General features: G+C 53.2%; 1 protein-coding gene across 7 annotated transcripts in view; it reads right to left on the bottom strand.

Annotated features, from left to right (window-relative positions):
* MORN1 (MORN repeat containing 1) overlaps positions 1-18,563 on the bottom strand; it is a 49,302-nt gene that overhangs the window by 26,236 nt on the left and 4,503 nt on the right. For all 7 annotated transcript variants that reach the window (XR_009490869.1, XM_015475188.3, XM_010813423.4 and 4 more), the window contains 4 exons: positions 9,538-9,634; positions 8,511-8,621; positions 1,432-1,555; positions 960-1,084 (listed from right to left, as the gene is read on the bottom strand). Coding sequence is in view for 6 of the 7 variants with exons in the window: in XM_015475188.3 (XP_015330674.1) it covers positions 960-1,084; positions 1,432-1,555; positions 8,511-8,621; positions 9,538-9,634 (457 nt within the window). In the remaining variant the exon portion in view is untranslated. The remainder of the gene's footprint in view (positions 1-959; positions 1,085-1,431; positions 1,556-8,510; positions 8,622-9,537; positions 9,635-18,563) is intronic.

Below are 18,563 nucleotides of genomic sequence, written 5' to 3'. Positions count from 1 at the left end.
ACAGGCTGTTTTCTATGGCTTGACACCCACATGCTAGGTCCAGTCCAGGGGCCTGCACATGGTCACTGATGCGGGGCTCACACTTGGGCCGGCAGAGGGCCTTTATGTAGAAACACCAGCACATTCTCCGATGACGACAATGATAACAACAACGCAGCTAAATTTGCTTCCGTAAACAGAAGGGGATGCAGAGACAGGGTCCTGGGCCAGGTCACCAAGGGTCCCCTGAACCAGCCAGCCCTGCCCACCCTGGGAGGGAGGGACCCAGGCCTTGGTCTGGACGCTGCTCCATCTGACTTGGGCCCTGGACGTGGCAAGTCTGTGCCCCTACCCACCTGGGGCATCACCAGGGCGAAGGAGAATGTGAGGCCCTAAATTGAAGAGTATGCACCTGCCCGGTGGGGACCCCAGCTCCAATTACCCAGAGGTCCTCCCAGAAGGGTCGAGAACATGGGGTACCAGGTGGGACCCCCACGGCTGGGACACTGCCCTCCCTTAACTAAAACACACCCCCTGCCGACTAAGAGCCCCAGGTTTGTGAGAGGATTCAATCCTCAGCTCTAACTACAGAGATGAAAAACAGACGGCCTCACTCTGCGTTCACGGCCACAAGGGACACGCTTGTGGAGTGCGCAGGACAGTGGTGCCGCAGCCCGGACCACTCACCTCCACCCCTGCCCGCCCGGGGCTCTGGATCTGCACCGTGAGCATGTCCAGCAGCCTGGACACAGGTCGGCCACCCCCAGCCCGCCTTCAAACCCCCGGCCACAGTGACTGTCCTTGGAACCATCTGGCCTGGGCCTGAGTGTGTCCTCCTGGGACATCCCAGGTCTCCCATGTCCACTGTTCTCAGGGGTCAACTTCACTTCCTTCTGCTCAGGTTTGGGGGACACTGCTATCAGCCATGCCTCCCTGAGCTCATGTTGCCCACTGCAGACCCCCCAGTTAGCCCCACTCACCAGGCGGGCCACCAGGGTCCCCGTCAGGGAGCAGTGAGTCGGTGCTGGCACTTTCCAGGGCAGCCCTGGGCTCTGGGCCCTCGGACGCGGGGCTGGACAGAGGGTAGGAGATGCACTGGAATCCACTGTGGAGGGAAGGACAGTGTCACGCAGCTGCAAAGACACGGAGTCCAGGGAGAAGAAAGGGCCGCGTGGCTCCTCAGAGGCCAGGGGGCAGGGAGGAAGCAGGGAAGGGGCGGTGTCTCACTCGGCCTCCCTGCCTCGCTGCCCTTGGCCCAGGACCCCTTCCTTGCTCCACTACCACCGTCAGAAGGGGCCTCGGCTTCGCCTTCGCCAGATCAGCGTGTGGTGACCCCACATGTCTTGGTGTGAGGCGTGGGCAGGGACAGTCCCAGCCAACCCCCCACAGAGTAAAGGAGGGACCGCTCCTGCCATGCCTGCCCAGGTGCTGCCCAGGGCCACCTTTACTCACAAGGGGGTCTGGATGGGCGTCTGCCCCAAGCCGTCGTCTACTCTGAAAAAGCTGACCTCCGAGTAGGCTGGGAGCTGCACGTACCGGACGCCCGCGGAGATCTCCAACTCCCGGCCATCCTCACCTTCCAGAAGGAGAGAGAAGTTGCTGAGGGCCATTAGGGCGGAGCGGCAGGACCCGGACCCCTGTCTCCCTGGGCCTTTGTGAGGAGCAGGGCATCGGATGGGGCCGCAACCACGCTCACCTTGCCCTACCCTTGCATTCCTGGACCCTCAGCTCCACTCCACCCTCAGCCAAGCTGCCCACGGCCCAGAGGAAAAGGACGTTTGCTAGAGACGTGAAGGCAGGCTTCTCGGGGAAACCAGTGCAGACAGGCAACCCCACGCGCAGTGGAAGATGAGCCGGGATCCTTGATGTGAGAACAAAACCAAGATGCAGGAGAGCCAAGAGAACTTATCACTAGCAGATGTACATGACAAGAAACGTTAAAAGTTAAGTCCTTTGGGCAGAAGGGAAATGGCAGCAATGGAAACCTGTGTCTACAGGAAGCAGTGGGGGCCAGAAATGGCATCTGGAGGCAGATGGCACTTCCTTTTCTGTCTGTCAGCTACTCCCCAAAGATAAACAACTGTTGAAACAAAAATGACCTACAGGTTATAAAGCTGATTAGACACATGAATGTAAAACGTACTGAAACAAGAGCATAAAGATTGTATTGTAGACAGGAAGTATAAACTGTAAAGCTCTTATACTGTCGATGATGGAGTATGATAGCACTTGGAGTTAGACTGATAATTTAAAGATGTATATTTACATCTTTAAGTAAACCTTAAAGTATCCCCTAAAATGACACAGAAAAGAGTTATAATCAATAATCCAGAAGAGGAGATAAAATAGAATTAAAAAAAAAAACTCAATTAATCCAAAAAAGAAAGGAATAGAATATAAGGGAAAAAAACCAGCCAGGGAAAATAAGGAAGAAATTGTAAAATGGTAAGCTTGAACCTACTGTATTAAAAATTATATTAAATGTGAATGGTGTAAACCATTTAGTTAAAAGAGAGATGGATAAAAAAGCAGGACCTAGGTATATGCTGCCTACAAAATAATATATTTAAACTATAAGGACGTGAATAGGTTAAAGGTAAAAGCATGGATGACGATGCTGATACCAGTTAAAAGAACACTGAGTGACTGCATTAATATCAACAAAAGTAGGTGTCAGAGCATAGATTATCAGCATGCATAAAGGAGATAATTTCACAATGATATGGTCAATTAATTGACATAAAAATACTAAATGTTTATGCCCCTAATAACAGAGTTTCAAAATACATGAAGCTAAAATTGATAGAAACGAAAGCAGAAATAAATAGAAACACAAGCATAATCAGAGATTTCAATATACCACTGTCAATAACTGATGGAACAAATAAACATAAAATCAGTAAGGATATAGCAAACTCAACAAAAACATCAACACAATTTACTTGATTGACATTTATAGAATATCCTATCCAATTCCACTCAAGAAGAGAATCCACACTCTTCTCAAAGTGCACTCCAAACATTTCCCAAAACAGACCATATTTTGAGCCGTAATACAAGTCTCAAAAATTTAAGTGAATTTAAGATACAAGGTATGACTCTAACCACATAGAATTAAGTTAGAATCAGTAACAGAAAGATCTCTGGAAAATCTTCAAATATTTGGAAGTGAAACAACACACTTCTAAATAACTCTTGGGTCTAAAAGGAATCAAAAGGGAAATCAGAACGTATTTCAAATTGAATGAAAATGAAAGCATACCACATCAAAATTTGCAGGATTCAGTTAAAGTAGTACTAAGGGGTAAATTTATAGCAACAAACTTCTATATTAGAAAAGAAAAGTATGAAAGAACCTTGGAAACAATTCCACCTTAACAAGTGAAAAAAGAAAATAAAATTCAACCCAAACTAAGCAGAAGCAAGGAAGTAATAAGATAGAAAGAGGAATTAATGAAATAAAAAGCAGACAATAGAGAAACGAATGAAACCAAAAGTAGGCTGTTTATCAATGAAACAGATAATGTCTCACTATACTATTCAGGAAAAAAAAAAGAAGACATCCGTAATCCATATTAGGAACAAGAGAGGTGATATCAGTTCATTAAGCAGGGAGCAAGGGAATGTCATGAACATTCAAGAAATCGGACAACTTGGAAGACACAAAACACCAAAGCTCACTCAAGAACAAACAGATAACCTAAATAGGCTTATATGCAAGGGAAATGGGATTAGTAGTTAAAAATCTTCCCACAGAGAAATCTCCAGGCCCAGGTGGGCTTCGTATTGAATTCTACAAACATTTAAGAAACAATACTAATTCGACACAAACTCTTCCAGGAAATTAAAGAGGAGGGAATTTCCCCAACTTACTTTATGAGGTTGGCAATATCCTGATACCAAAACTGGACAAAGACAACACAACGAAAAAAAAAATCAAGACCAATTTCCTTATGAACAGACATGCAAATATTTGAAACAAAATGTAGCAAACTGAATGCCCAGGTAATTCAAGGGGGGAAGAGAGGAAAGAATAGTTTTTTAACAAACGAAGCTGGGACAACTGGACATCCACTTGCAAAAGAGGATGAAGCTGGACCCCTGCCTCACACCACATACCAAGGTTAACTCCAAATAGACATTAGGCTAAATGTAAGAGCTTAAAATATAAAATCCTTAGAAGAAAACAGAGGAATAAAACTTCATGACTCAGTTAGGCAGTCTTCTTAGATACGACACCAAAAGTACAAACAACAAGAGAAATAAAAATAAACTGAACTTCATCAAAATTTAAACTTTTGTGTTCAAAGTAAACAGTCAAGAAACTGCATGACAACCCATAAAACAGGAAAAAATATCTGCAAATCAGATATCTGATATGGCGCTCATATCCAGAATATATAAAGAATTCTAGATTACTCAGAATAAAAAGACAAGTTGCCCAGAGTTTTAACGGGCAAAGGATCTGTATAGATTTTTCTCCAGAGAAGATCTACAGATGGCCAGCAAGTGCATAAAAAGATGCTGCACACATCATTACTTGTTAGGGAAATGCAAGTCAAAACCACAGTGAGACACCAGGACAACTACAACCAGAAAAACAGAGTAACTGGTGCTGGTGAGGAGGTGGAGCGACGGAAGCCCTCAGCCACTGCTGGTGGGAACGAAAAGGAAGAAAAGCAAATTGTATTTATTTGTAGATGACATGATCCTTTGTACAGAAAATCCTAAGAAATCCTCAGAAAGTTAGTTAGAACAAACAAGCCCAGCAAGGTTATAAAACATACATAAATCAGCTGTAGTCTTGCAATTTCTGAAGCGAAGATAACAATTCCATTTGTAATAACATAAAAGGAAATAACAAATGTATCAATAACTATAATTGAATAATGATAAATTTTGTTGTTGTTCAGTTGCTAAGTAGTATCTGACTCTGAAACCGCATGGACTGTAGCACGCTAGGCTTCCCCTTCACCATCTCCTGGGTTTGCTCAAACTTGTTTTTTGCTGACTACAGAGCTTCTCCATCTTCAGCTGCAAAGAACATAATCAATCCGATTTTGGTATTTACCATCTGGTGATATCCATGTGTAGAGCTGTCTCTTATGTTGGTAGAAAAGAGTGTTTGCTATGACCAGTGTGTTTTCTTGACAAAACTCTGTTAGCCTTTGCCCTGATTCATTTTGTACTCCAAGGCCAAACTTGCCTGTTACTCCAGGTATCTCTTGACTTCCTACTTTTGCATTCCAGTCCCCTATGATGAAAAGGACATCTTTTTCTTGGTGTTAGTTCTAGAAGGTCTTGTAGGTCATCACAGAACCGTTCAACTTCAGCTTCTTCAGCATTAGTGGCTGGAGCATAGACTTGGATTACTATAATGTTGAATGGTTTGCCTTGGGAATGAACCAAGATGATTCTGTTGTTTTGGGGGCTGTACCCAAGTACTGCATTTCAGACTTTTGACTGTGAGTGCTACTCCATTTCTTCCAAGGGATTCTTGCTCACAGTAGTAGATATAAACGCTCATCTGAATTAAATTCCCATACATTTTAGTTCATGGATTCCTAAGGTGTTGACCACTTGATTTACCACTCCAATTTACCTTGATTCATGGACCAAACAATCCAGGTTCCTATGCAAATTATTAATCATTTATTAGTAAGTTTAACAAAAGAGTGAGACTTGCACACTGAAAAATACTAACATTGATGAACCTGAAGATAAATAGATGAAGAGATATTTCAAGGCCAATCAGAAGAGTCAGCTTCTCCCAGCTTTTTCAACCCATCCCTGACAGAATCCCAAAGAAGGCAGGCTTGTTTTTTTCCCTTTTTGGGGGCAAAAATTGACAAGTTGATCCCAGAATAGTCATACAGAAATACGAAGGTCCCAGAATATCCAAAACAATTCTGAAACAGAAGTAAAGGCTGGAGGAATCTCCAGTTTCAAAGCACGTGCTGTGTGCTCGCTCAGATGCTCAGGTGTGTCTGACTCTGCGACCTTATGGACTGTGGCTCACCGGGCTCTTCTGTCCATGGGATTTCCCAGGCAAGAATACTGGAGTGGGTAGCCATTCCCTTCTCCAAGGGATCTTCCTGACCCAGGGATCGATCTTGTGTCTCCTGCACTGGCAGGCAGATTTTTTTTTAACCACTTAGCCTCTGGGGAAGCCCAGTAAGCTTTGAAAGCTTACTGGAAGGCTATGGTATAAGGACAGACATATTGATCGATGGAGTGGAACTGACATCCATCCACGTGTAAACCTTTACACTTACAGTCAAGTCACCTCTGACCAAGGTGCCCAGGCAATTCTGTGGGGAAAGAACAGTCTTTTCAATACATGGCACTGGGACAGCTGGAATCCACGTGAGAAAAGATGAATTCAGACCTTTATCTGATCCATGAAAATTAACTTGAGCCAAAGTTGTAAAAGAAAAGAGGAGGAAAATCTCTGTAAACTTGGGTTAAGAATCCTCAGATGCATGACTAAGACCGTAGTCGATAAAAGAAGAAACTGACAAACTGGGCTTCATCAGAATTTCCAACTTTGAGGACTTCTCTGGCAGTACAGTGGTTAGGACTCTGCGCTTCCACTGTAGGGGGTACAGATTTGACCCCTGGTCAGGGAACTAAGTAAGATCCCACAGGCTGTATGGCAAAAAAAAAAAAAGAACTTTTAAAACTTTGAACATTAAAAGACAACATTAACCAAAGAAGAAGAGGGCAGCAGAGGATGAGATGGTTGGATGGCATCACCGACTCAATGGACATGAATTTGAGCAAACTCTGGGAGATAGTGGAGGACGGGGGAGCCCGGTGTGCTGCAGTCCATGGGATCACAAAGAGTGGGACAAGGCTGAGCAACTCAACAACAACAACAACAAACAGGTCACACTGAAAGAAAATATCTGCAAAGATACACATGAGAAAGGACTCATATCCAGAACACACACAGAACTTGTATACAAGTAAAAAGACGAACCACTTAATTTTTTAAAAAACTGGGTGAGATACATGAATAAACACTTTTCTGTGAAGATGTACAAATGGCCAGTACACACATGAAGAGCTGTTCAACATCATTAGTTTTGGGTTAACACAGATCAAAACCGTGAGGAGGTGCCACTGGACACCCTGAGGATGGCCACTCCCTGGCGAGGATGGGGAGAAATCAGAACCTCATATGTTGCTGACGGGATTGTAAAATGGTACTGCCACTTCAGAAAACCATTTGGGTGTTTCCTTAGAAATGCAAATGCCAACCTGCCACATGACCCAGCAAGCCCACTTATGAATGTGTGCCTGAGAGAAGTGAGCCATGTTTACACCAGGCCCTGCGCACAGATGTCCCCTGCAGCCAAGCACCCAGGACGGGACCGGCCCCTGGGGACGCAGGCCCACAAGTGTGCGGCCCACGGAGGGGCGAGCAGGGCTGCGTGGGTGGGCTGAGGGGCAGAGCACGGCCACAGGCTGGATCCCATCCACGAGCAGCTTCTGGGAACGGACATTGGTGGTGCCCAGGGTGGAGGGTAGGCATGGGGTGGGAGCCAAGGGTCTCTCTGGGCAGAAGGAAATGCTCCAAAGCAGAATGGGTGTGGTGATGCTTGCCCAACTCTGCAAGTTTACTACGAATCGTTGGCTCACCGAATATAGATGAGTTTTACGGTATGTGACACTGTGATGAAGTTGTTAAAATAAACCAATTGTGACTAAATATACTTGATTTATGCTACACACCATGCTTCCTCACAGAGCCGCAGACCCGAGGTGAACCAGTAGTGATTATCCCTGGTAGTCCTGCCCTGTCCCTCTGCCCCCTGGGGTCTGCTCTGCTCATGGGGTGAGAAGCCTGGTGGTCCCTTTGCTTGGCTGGAGGGCAGACCAAGCATCTAAATGCAGCCTGGATGGATGGGCGTCTGTCCACCTTGGTTACCCCAGGAGGAGCAAGAGAAGCCCTCCTCTTGGCAGGCTGAACGGCTGGCCCTGCCCTCTTGCAACCTCCCTGTCCGCTGACTCTGAGTGAGCACCAGGGAGGGCTGCCCACGTGCACACACACAGGCATACACACGTGCATATGCTCACACACACATGCACATGTGCTCACATACAGAGCACACAGAGTCCACATGCTCACATACACACACGTGGAGGCACACAGCCCACATGCTCACACACATACACGGAGGCACACACAGCCCACATGCTCACACACACACACACACGGAGGCATGCGTGGAGCACATGCACTCATACACACACAGGCATGCACAGAGCCCACGTGTTCACATGGAGGCACACAAAGAGCCCTCGTGCTCACATGCACACGCAGGCCCCATATGGCTGGCTGCCTCCCACCAGCTGGAGGCTCGCACCCTGCCACCCTTTTTGCCAGGGCCCCAGCAGCAAGAACTCAAAAACGGGGGGCACCTGGGCAGAGTCCCGATGCTAGGAGACAACTGTGGCATCTTGTCTCCCGAGCTGACAGTTGCTCGTCTTTCTGAAGAGCTCGCTGTCTTCCTGGAGATACTTACTTGTGGCCACTTCCCCGTTGTCCTGCTGCAGCTGAACGGTCAACACGAGGGAAGACCCTTGAGCTGTGTCCATCACCTCTGGACCCAAAATTGCGATCCTCGTGGCTTGTGCTGCAGAGAACAGAGCACACAGATGTGTGTATGGGGGCTGGGTTGGGGACTCCGGGTCTGCATCGGCACCCCACATGCCCTAAGCAGGTGCTCAGCCCCATCCCTGGGGCACCCGGATGAGGGGGGTGTGGATGGCATGGCCATCAGGGCTGGGGTTTTCATGGATGCCATGAACCCTATCCTGAGGGTCAGCTCTGAACCCACCTGATGGTGCTGGGGGAGGGCAGGGCAGAGGTGACCGCTGAGTGCAAGTGACCACTCAGCGGTGTCCAGTGCACACGGCCTCCTGCCCACCGTTCTGACCCGGGCCCTGCTTTCATTGTGTCTGAGTCCATGATCTGACATGTGCTGGATGAGGCTGCGACCACCTGCCTGGAAGCTGGCCTGGCCAGGGGCCTACTTGCAGCTCTGAGTCAGCAGCTGCACCCATGGATCTGGTACCAAGGTCCTGTGGTGCCCTTGTCCTGGAGGCTAACAGAAGGTCCCCACACATGCCCAAGGGGCAATTCAGGGTGGGGGAAGGCCCCAGCAGAGGACCTGGAAGGCCACAGGCCACCTGAGGTCACGTGCAGTGCAGAGAGCTCAGGGTAGGGGCAGGACGGAGACCAGGCAGGGGGCCAGGCACCCAGAGCCCTGAGGCTGGGAGAGTCCAAGACTGGCAGACCCTGTGACTGGGAGGCCTGCTTGCAGGACCACGTGGCTCCAGAGTCCAGGGGCCTCTGCATGTCTTAAACCCGGTAAGACCACACAGAGCATGGATTTCTCAAAAGGGGATTGTAGATCCCTCTTCATCCCAGCCCGCCGGTCCATTCCTCCCATGAAGCTGCCCAGCGCCAACCAGGAGAGGACATGGCCTGACCCAGATGTGACCCTTGGGAGGACCCCGTGAGGCCAGCAGCAAAGCCAGGGTACCTACCCATGGGGTGACCGTTGATCCATATCCCTCGGTAGATGACCCCGGAGCAGTGGGCCATGCTGCCCTGTCCACTGAACACGCCACTGTGCCACTGTCCCTGCAGAGAGAACCGTGGGCTCAGGCGGGCTGGGCCCTGAGGACACTTTGCCCTCCAGGTTTCAGGGGCCCCTGGGGAAACAAGCTGAGGGGGACCCAATTTGCTCCACACAGTGCACTACTCCCCTGTGAATTGGGAGTTTAGGGACAATGGCCTGAATGCAAAATGCAAACAAAATACGGCTCCAAATACTTTACAGCACAAAACGCTTTTAGTACAAAGACGCTGCAATTGTGCAGAGGATCACGGGAGGCCTGTGGGGTGGTGGAGCCGAGCGCTCTGGCTCATTCCTTGATGATGAAAGGGCCAATTAAAAGCTCAGCGTGAACCCGCACAGCCCACCTGGGCAATGCCGGCTCATGCACACCGCGGCCCTGCTGCCCCTGTAACAAGCCTGCTTTGTAACCAATACACACGACAGAGTGGAAGTAGGATGGAAAATAGCAGGAAGATTATTTTCATGGAAAGTTGAGATCTTAATGGTGTTTTACTGACTATGAATTGCTCCTGTTAGAAGAAGAATCAGCCCAAGGCATGTTTGGTGCAGAAGCTGACTGGGCTCCCACTTTCGTGGTCTGCCCTCTGAGGCCCCAAGGCCACCCAGCAGCTGGGCCCTGCAGCAGGCACTCTTGGCCCTAGGGAGGGACCAGTAGGTGGGAACGGCCCCTGAAGGCTGCAGCCCTAAAGAGCTCAGATGCCCTCTGACTTGGGGGAGGAGGTTCCAAGGCTGTTCCAAGCACGCGGCCACTGCAATCTCATTGTGAGTTGACGGGAAGGGCATGGCCATGGCTTGCCCTCCAGGTGGGATGTCGGGCAACTGTGGCGCCCAGCAGGTCAGCTTCAGGAGCCGGGCAGCCAGCTGGGTGGAAGGTGGGCAGAGGCCTGGCTCTCCTGGAGCTGAGGAGCAGCTCATCCCTTCAGCCCCCACACCCAGATGGCAAAGCCAGCCAGATAGTGACTGGGGGGCCACATTCCCAGAAAGCTCAGGGCCGGCTCGATGACCTGACAGTCATTGTATCGCGTCCCTTAAGATGCAGCTCATATCTGCAGGCAGCTGACCAGGCTAAAGTGGGGGCGATGCCTTAGGTATCATAGCAGGTGGGGACCACAGCTAGCATGGGGGCCCCTGCTGTCATCCAGGCTAGAGGTGGGGAGCCCCAGAGTTGCCCGCTGACCATCCCTGGAAATGGCATGGCCTCTGAGCAGCATCTGCTGGGCTTGATGCCTGCTCCTAGGAAGGACTCCTGTGCACACATGTGCATGCACGCAGGCTTCTGTGTCGTGCATCTGCGTGCATCATTGCGTCATGCCATGTGCTGGCATGTGTGTGCCTGAGCTGGGCTGCTGTCCCCTGAGTTGGGGTGGGGATAGCCCTGGGATTGCAGGGTGGCCCCCCAGGTATGTGGGGCAGGTTAATGTGGGCACCAGACCTTTCCCCTGCTCGAGCCCCAGCAGTCTGTTGGCTAGGGTTGGCGGTGACGCTTGTGGGCGAAGAAGTCACTGGGACGCTCTGCTTCCCTTGCTCAGGACACCGTCCCCAGACCTGACAAGTCACCAGCTCACACTTAGGAAGCAGGACCCCGGCTGGTGAGACGCAGACCTCTCACGAGCCAAAGTGAACTAGTTGTCCTCGCCCCACCCCCTCAGCCCTTCTGCTTTGACGTCCACGCCTTCTTCTGCGGCTCCGCGCTGGGGAACAGAAGCCACCCTGGCTCAGGCCCCAGGCTTGGGCATCAGCAGATGGTCTAACGGGATGCAGTCTGGCCTATGGCCCCGGGAAGGGTGGCCGCCTTCACAGACAAAGCCCTCCTGTGAGGCCGCACTGCCCTTCGCCTCCACGTTTCCGTGGCAGGGGCTGCGCTCACTTTGCGCCGGGGTGAGTGCTGTCTGCCCGGGTGGCTGTGGGCCTCATCCTCATCCCACGCAGTGGTGCTGGGGTCACCTCCCCTTCCCCTGCCCCGCTGGGCTGGACGCCAGGCCTCTGGAGCTGGGCCACATGCAGAGGATGTCCAGGGGCAGGTGGGAGGCCGGGAGTCCAGTCACGGAAAGCTGGAGGAAGGGAGCTCGGTGTGCATGGCCCTTCCCCCACGTGACCGCCTGGGCCTCCCCTCCGAGGGTCTCCATCACGTGATCCCAAACCTTACTTCCATGGGAGGCCAAGTTCTGTGCCGGTTGGCCCCTCCTTTCCCTCCGCATCGTGGCCATGGCCTGTGTTTGGTCAGGACACAAGCTTCCTGGTGGCAGGGATCACACTTCCCTAGAGGCCTCCTGAGACAACCAGGGCAGGAATGCGCACATGCCGACACTCTGACAGTGCTATGGACCCAGGGCCACTCAACTATGTCGGGGAGGGGGGCGGGGTCTGAGATGAGATGTGGGTTTTCAAAAGTATGAAGGCAGAACCTTGGGCTCAGCCAGAAGCAGATGCAATCAAATCCAGCACGCAGCACCTTGGAGGGCGGCCGGGGGCACACAGACTGCCAAGCGGATGGGCTGTGAACCTGCCCATCAGACCAGGAGCCCCCCACCGGGTGTCAGCAGGATCAACTCCCTGGGAGGTCTCTGTCCAGTGCTCGCTGTCTAATTGCCACCAGGGTCCTTCCCGACCCTTGACCAGCCATTTAATCATGCTCCTGGAATCTGGGCCCCTCTCCTTTCCCACCAGCTTAGGCTTCGACAAAGAACTCACTCGGGACAGATAGACCCCAGCGATGTAACTAATGCAACAGTGTGGAATCTAATCAGTTATAAATCACGCCTTTGAAAATTCTGCCCTTTCTCAGTCAGCCGACATGCTCCCAAGCAGGAACAAACATGGGTTAACCCGTCTTACAGAGGAGGCCAGCCCCCACTGCCCCCGGTCTAGGTGAGGACCTGTGCGTGCTAGCGAGGGGCAGGGAGGAAGTGAGGATGACGGCCACACACAGTTCTTCCATAACACACACAGAGCCAGAAGGGCATGGGGCCCCCGTTAGGACACAGGAGGGGCAGGGGACACAGGAGATGGTCGCCAGGGGTAAGTGAGCCATGCCGGTGGCAGACGGTTGCTGGGGGGCCCAGGGCCTCGCAGCTGCAGGATGGGGATGTACGTGTTCATAACTTCTTCCCTGGCCTTTTACTTGAGGAGTTGAGTTCCCTTCTCCTCCTGCCTTCAATCTTTCCCAGCATCAAGGTCTTTTCAAATAAGTCAGTTCTTCACATCAGGTGGCCAAAGTATTGGGAGTTTCAGCTTAAGCATCAGTCCTTACAATGAACATTCAGGACTGATTTCCTTTAGGATGGACTGGTTTGATCTCCTTGCAGTCCAAGACTGTCAAGAGTCTTCTCCAACACCATAGTTCAAGCAAGGAGAGATAAGAAAGCCTTCCATTTTCTCGTTAACTGACGCTATTTTTCCTTCCCGGGGAAAGTGCTGGTGGTTTTCCTAGAATTGCTTTTGTGGCTGTGTTGTCCCCTCTTGCGTTGTCGGCACTCCCAGGCACACTCTGAATCTCTGCCCTGGTCAGAAGGCCACCCTCCTGGCTCCTCCTTGGTCTCTTCTTCACCTTCAGGTCTCCCCAGGACACTGGGGTCTTGATGACACACCAGCAGGGCCAGGGCCCAGCTCTGCAACACCTGCCTCAGTGGCATCTGCAGTCTGGAGGGGGCGGCCCCCACTGTCACCAAACTCACTCCTGGAGCAGGTGGGGGCTTTCCTGAGGCCTTGGCTCCCAGATCAGGCAGGGGCATGGCCCAAGTCACCTGCCTGAGCTTGCGACTGCAGGGGCCAGGGTCTCCAGATTTTGAGGTGATGTGCTGGGGCCACAGTGACCACACAGGCCAGTGCTGGTGGCCCTGCCACCACTGTCAGTCTCAGCAGACACAAGACCCCTCACTTTCCTAAGGCATCACCTTTGGCCACCATGATCCTGGCCAAACGTTTACTCGGTTTACTCGTTTACTCGGGTTTCAAAGTATGACAAGTTCTGCTGCTGCATAAACAAGCTGCCTCTGCGGGTCCGTCTGTGTCTACCCTCCTCACCCGGCATGCAGGGTGGTGCGGGTTCCACTCTGGCAGCCCAGGCCCCTCCGCTGGCGATGCTACAACTGGCCGATACCTCTCATGGTGCTCCTGGGGTCAGGGCCTCCATTCCTAGACTGACCTCTGGCTGCGCACTCAGGACCCTGGCATTCCTGCGGATGCACAGGTGAGAAGCAGGTGAGGACGCGCACAAGGCCACCACCTGCTCTGTTGCAGTGAGCAGGTGCACCGACCAGCAGGCCTCCCCCAGGAAAGCCAACACGAGAAACGCAGCCAACGCGCACGGAGGTGCCCCGGGGATGGACGGAGGCTGGCGGAACCATGTGCTACTGTTGCACAGGTAGGAACGATCCACGTGCACCCAAGGCCGAGCCTCAGCGGACAGCAAGCCTACATCCCCCCTGCCGGGCATGCGCTCACCTCCGTGGCCAACGATCGTTCCCTGCACTCCACGGAGGCAGCCCCAAGGACGCCACTCTCCCAGGGGCTGCCTGGTGCTCCTGGGGGTCAACAGCCCACGCCACATCCTCAGGAGGAGTGACGAGCTTGCCGCTGCTGGGCATGCGTGTCCCCATCTCCCTCGGCGGGGGAGCAGCACAGACAGTCTGGCACATGCCAGACACACCCTCAGGCCCCAGGTTGGACCAGATGACCTGGCTTCTGCAAACTATGGCCATCCAGCCTGACTGCGTGCCTGGCCCCACCACAAGGCAGTGGAGTCAGTTTGGGTTTGGGATTCATTGTTCTTACTTTATAACAGATTTACTGCATCGATCTTCAGGGATAAGATTTTTCTAGAGCTAATTTTTTTAAAGCTTCCCTGAGAAGCTCGGCTTCAGGAGGCCCTGCGGACAAGGCAGCGGTGGTCCTTGTGCAGTGACACCAGGGCTCTGGCTGCCCTTCTCCTGGGCCTTCCTGCTCTCCACACTGGACGTTTTCCCACTGAATGGACTGGGCTGCTGGAAGAGAGGCAGGGGCAGGGAACTCGGGGTGGTGGGGGGTTGTGGCTCTGACACAAAAACACCCACAGAAGACAAACCGTTTGCCTTCTGGGAAATCAAATCACTGCAGGAGAGATAAAGAGCAGTACACTGCGGGGTCTATGGTGAGGGGAGCCCAGAATGGCTTTCTGGAGCAACGGGGTGCTGGGGAGGGTGCAGTCTGGGGAGGCCCGGGCCTCAATTTGGGGCAAAGACTCTGAGGGTGGAAGTCAAAAGGTGGAGGAACCCCCACCCACCACACGAGGCATCTCATACATCCCTAGATAATGAGCATGTGCTTCAAGTGGGGAACGGCTGTACCTGGGGCCGGCCTCAGGATGTACCCCAGAGAGGTGAGCGCAGGGAGTCCCCCAGGAGGGTTCGGCAGAGGCCAGACAGCCAAGCAGAGGCCATGGCTACAGTGGACGAGGCTCACCTCCCGATCACCTTATTGGTAGGGCTGACTGCCGGCACCCAGGTTGTTTAGAAAACGGAAAACACAGGTGTTGAGAGCACGTGGGGGAATGGGAACACTGGTGCTGCTGGTGGGGATGGAAAATGGTGTGGAGTCTCAAAAAGTTACAAACAGAATCACCATGTGACCCCGCAGGCACACTGTTCTCAGGGGAGTCTGGAGCAGGACAGGCTCACAGCAGCGTCACTCACAGAAGATGCCAAGGTGGGGACAGGCTGCGTGTCCATCAATGGACGAGCGGCCAGATACAGTGTGGAAGGGTCATCTGTGCGATGGAGCAGGACCCAGTCTCAAACAGGGAGGAAGTGCTAACGCCTGCTCCAACGTGGATGGACCTTAGGACACGATGCTGAGTGAGACAAACCCGGGGACAAATCCTATGTGATCCCTGTTCTGAGGTCCTTGGAGGAGTCAGAGTCACACAGACACAAAGCAGGAGGGTGGGGGTGGAGCTTCGGTTTGGGAAGAGGAGAAAGTCCTAGAGATGATGGTGGTGGTGGCTGCCCAACAACGTTAATGGGCCCAATGCCACTGAGCTGTGCACTGAATTAAAATGATAAATTTTATGTTAAATGTATTTACAATAAAATTACAAAATAGAAAGCTAGCTGTTTGCCTAGTGAGAGCCTGGGGACAGCTGCATCCTCACGGGAGATGCGCCAGCTCCCTGTGGTGGGTCTGCCTCTGCCGGGTGACCCCCATGCCCAGAGGTCAGACCAGCAGGCAGCCCTACAGTTCAGAGGTGGGCACTGAGACCCGGAGCCCACGTCCATGCGGCCCTGTCCTCCCACCAGCCCTGACCCCACAACCCTGAGTGAGCAGGCCTGGCCTGTGTCCACGGTGTCAGGAAGCCGTTTGGCAAAGGTGGCCTGAGGGCTTGGGTGTCTGCCCCTGGTGGGGACTGTGACCATGGTGGGGGGTGGGAGGGCAGGTGGCACTTCCTGACCATTCAGGCGCTCAGGGCCCGGGTGGAAGGCAGGTCATCAGAGCACGAGGCCCTGAGGCTGGGCACTGCTAAGCAATGGGAACACAGGTGGATAGTTCAAATCCTGGAGAAGGACTCTTGTTCACCTGTAAAGTGCCCAGGGGTGGAGGGGTGGGGATGGGGCTGCCACCCCCTGGTGCTCTACCTTTTCCATCTGACATTCAGCCCAGAGCGCAGCGCTGCACTGGAGCAGCCCTCGATGGGACAGCGGCCGGCAGGGCTGGGCTGCCCCCTGGTGGACGCCAGTGGGGTGGGCAGCTGAGCTGAGACCTGCAAGGGAGGCAGAGAGGGGGAACCCAGGATAGCCCTGGAGGCACCCGCACAGCCTCTGGGGGCAGGGCATGTGGGGTGGAGGTGGGGACGAAGTTTTATGGGGCTCTCTGGAAGAAGGTGGGGTCTCTGCCACCCCCTGGTTGGGAGGCCTCCTCGTCTCTGAGTCGGGTGGTGAGAGTCAGCGAGGCCCTGAGGACAGTGCAGGGCGCTGTGATCCCTTGGTTGCCAGCCCAAGAGGTATGGACGCCATGGGGGTTCTTCTGGGTCCCCTGTATTTCTTCCAGAGCAGCTCTACAGAATTCAGGCTGTGGCTGCCCAGGGGGAGCCCCAAAGGGCTCCATGAGAATGGACAGACATCCCCCTGGGGAGACGAGACAAAGCTGTGGCTGGGTCACAGTGGCCTCTGCAAACAGGCTCCAGTGCAGACTGTCAAACGCAGCAGCCCAGGCACCGGCCGGCAGCTGTGTGGACACAACATCCCGGGAGCAGCCAGCCACTGGACCAGGGCCTGGGAGGTGGTGGTACCTGAACACAGCGTTATTTTACCAGCACGTCAGGGAGCATGCTGTGGGGAGCTTTGTGGCCAGGGCAGGACTCCATGATCCCTTCCAGGCCACTCCATCTCAGGAAGGGCCCCAGTCAGTTACCAGTTTACCACCTCTCAGCCCCAAATCCACCCTTCTCGCCCAGCTCTGTGCTTTGGGAGCCAGACCCTGAAACGTATCCCATCACCGGCTGGTACCATCCTAGGCAGGCACTGCAGGGACGATGGGGGAAGGGGGTTCCCCTGGGCTCCAGCGTGCCCTCTCCTGACCCCTCAGGCTCAGGGGTTTGTGCTCGGTGAGCTCCTCTGCGTCCCAGGTTTCCTGCACACCCGCCTGGTGCCCTGGGCAGCTCCCCAGCCCAGTGGACTGTGGCTGCAGCCTGCCTGCATCTCCAGAGGGGCTGGGCTTTCCCTTGTCTCCTGGGACTTCCTTTCCAAACTTTGCTCTAACTTGCACATGAGAAAATTGGCAAAGATGTGAATTCAACTGACAGCCTAATCCTGCAACCCACATGATCAAATTCTATTTGAGCCCCAAGACTATGAGACAGGAGGGCCTCTTGAGGGTGCAGTGGAGCTGAACGCAGACCTGAGCTCACATCATTTCCCTGCGAGTGTCCAGGACACTGGGGGCCTCATGGCCACTGTCATGCATTCACAGCCGTCCTGTCACAGCCAAGCACGATGGCAGCTTGGTCACTCCTGAAGCTGCAGCCACGAGTCACTCACGTCTCCCAGGTGCTCAGCCCGGTGGTTGGGCTCAAGGACACAGCCAAGCCAGTCCCAAAACACCACCTTTGGGGGCACCTCCTGGGCCAGTTTCCCATTTGCCTTTTCCATATTCTTGCTTCCACCCCTTGCAGTATCTTCTTCCCTTTCACTCGTTAACATTTTCACAATTGCTGGTGTGGCTCCTGTCTCCTGGTTCAGATTCAGGCATCACTGCCATCCATCCAATGTCCGGGCCATCAATGTGGGGACATCCTCACTTCTGCTCTTGTCAAACAGGCCGATGTCTTTACCTCCAAACCACTCCAAGTTTAGTCCCACACGCCACACTGGTCACCATCACCTCTTTTCATGAGTGAGAAACAGAGGGACCTTTCAAACACAGGAATCAGGCCATCAACTTCTTCCAGCACTTTCCATGATGCTTAGAATAAAACTCCAACCCCTTGTGGCTCCAGGGCCTACATGTGAGACTGCCCCGACCTCCTGCCTTGTTGCCCCCACCCCACTCAGGCCATGAAGACTTCCTCCTGCCCAGTAGCCAAGTCTCGCCCTGCTCTGCCCACAGTGCCCTTGCATGCTGTCTGCACACGCAGCCTCTCCCATCCTTCAGGCTGGGCTCACATGACACTCTCTGACCCTGGGCATCTCTACAGAGCCAGTGGGGCTCCTCATCCACCGGGTGGGCTGCTGGGCTGTCCCTGCCAGCCAACCACTAGACAGGACACACATCCTGGGTACCAACATCCTGGCTCCCGGCCAGACACATGGGCTGGTGTCCAGGAAGCACAAGGATGATGGATTCTGGGGACCAAGAAGGTCTTCCCATGTGCCCGCCCCTCTTGGCCTCATGGCACCTAAACCCATCGAAAGCCGCCCCCACATCATGGCAGCTGAGAGCAGCAGCTGCCATGATGCGGGC

Source organism: Bos taurus, chromosome 16 (assembly GCF_002263795.3).
Source record: "Bos taurus isolate L1 Dominette 01449 registration number 42190680 breed Hereford chromosome 16, ARS-UCD2.0, whole genome shotgun sequence".
In the NCBI taxonomy this organism is placed as follows: domain Eukaryota; kingdom Metazoa; phylum Chordata; class Mammalia; order Artiodactyla; family Bovidae; genus Bos; species Bos taurus.
The sequence above is the reverse complement of the archived record's forward strand: the minus strand, read 5'-3'. Positions and strand labels throughout refer to the sequence as shown.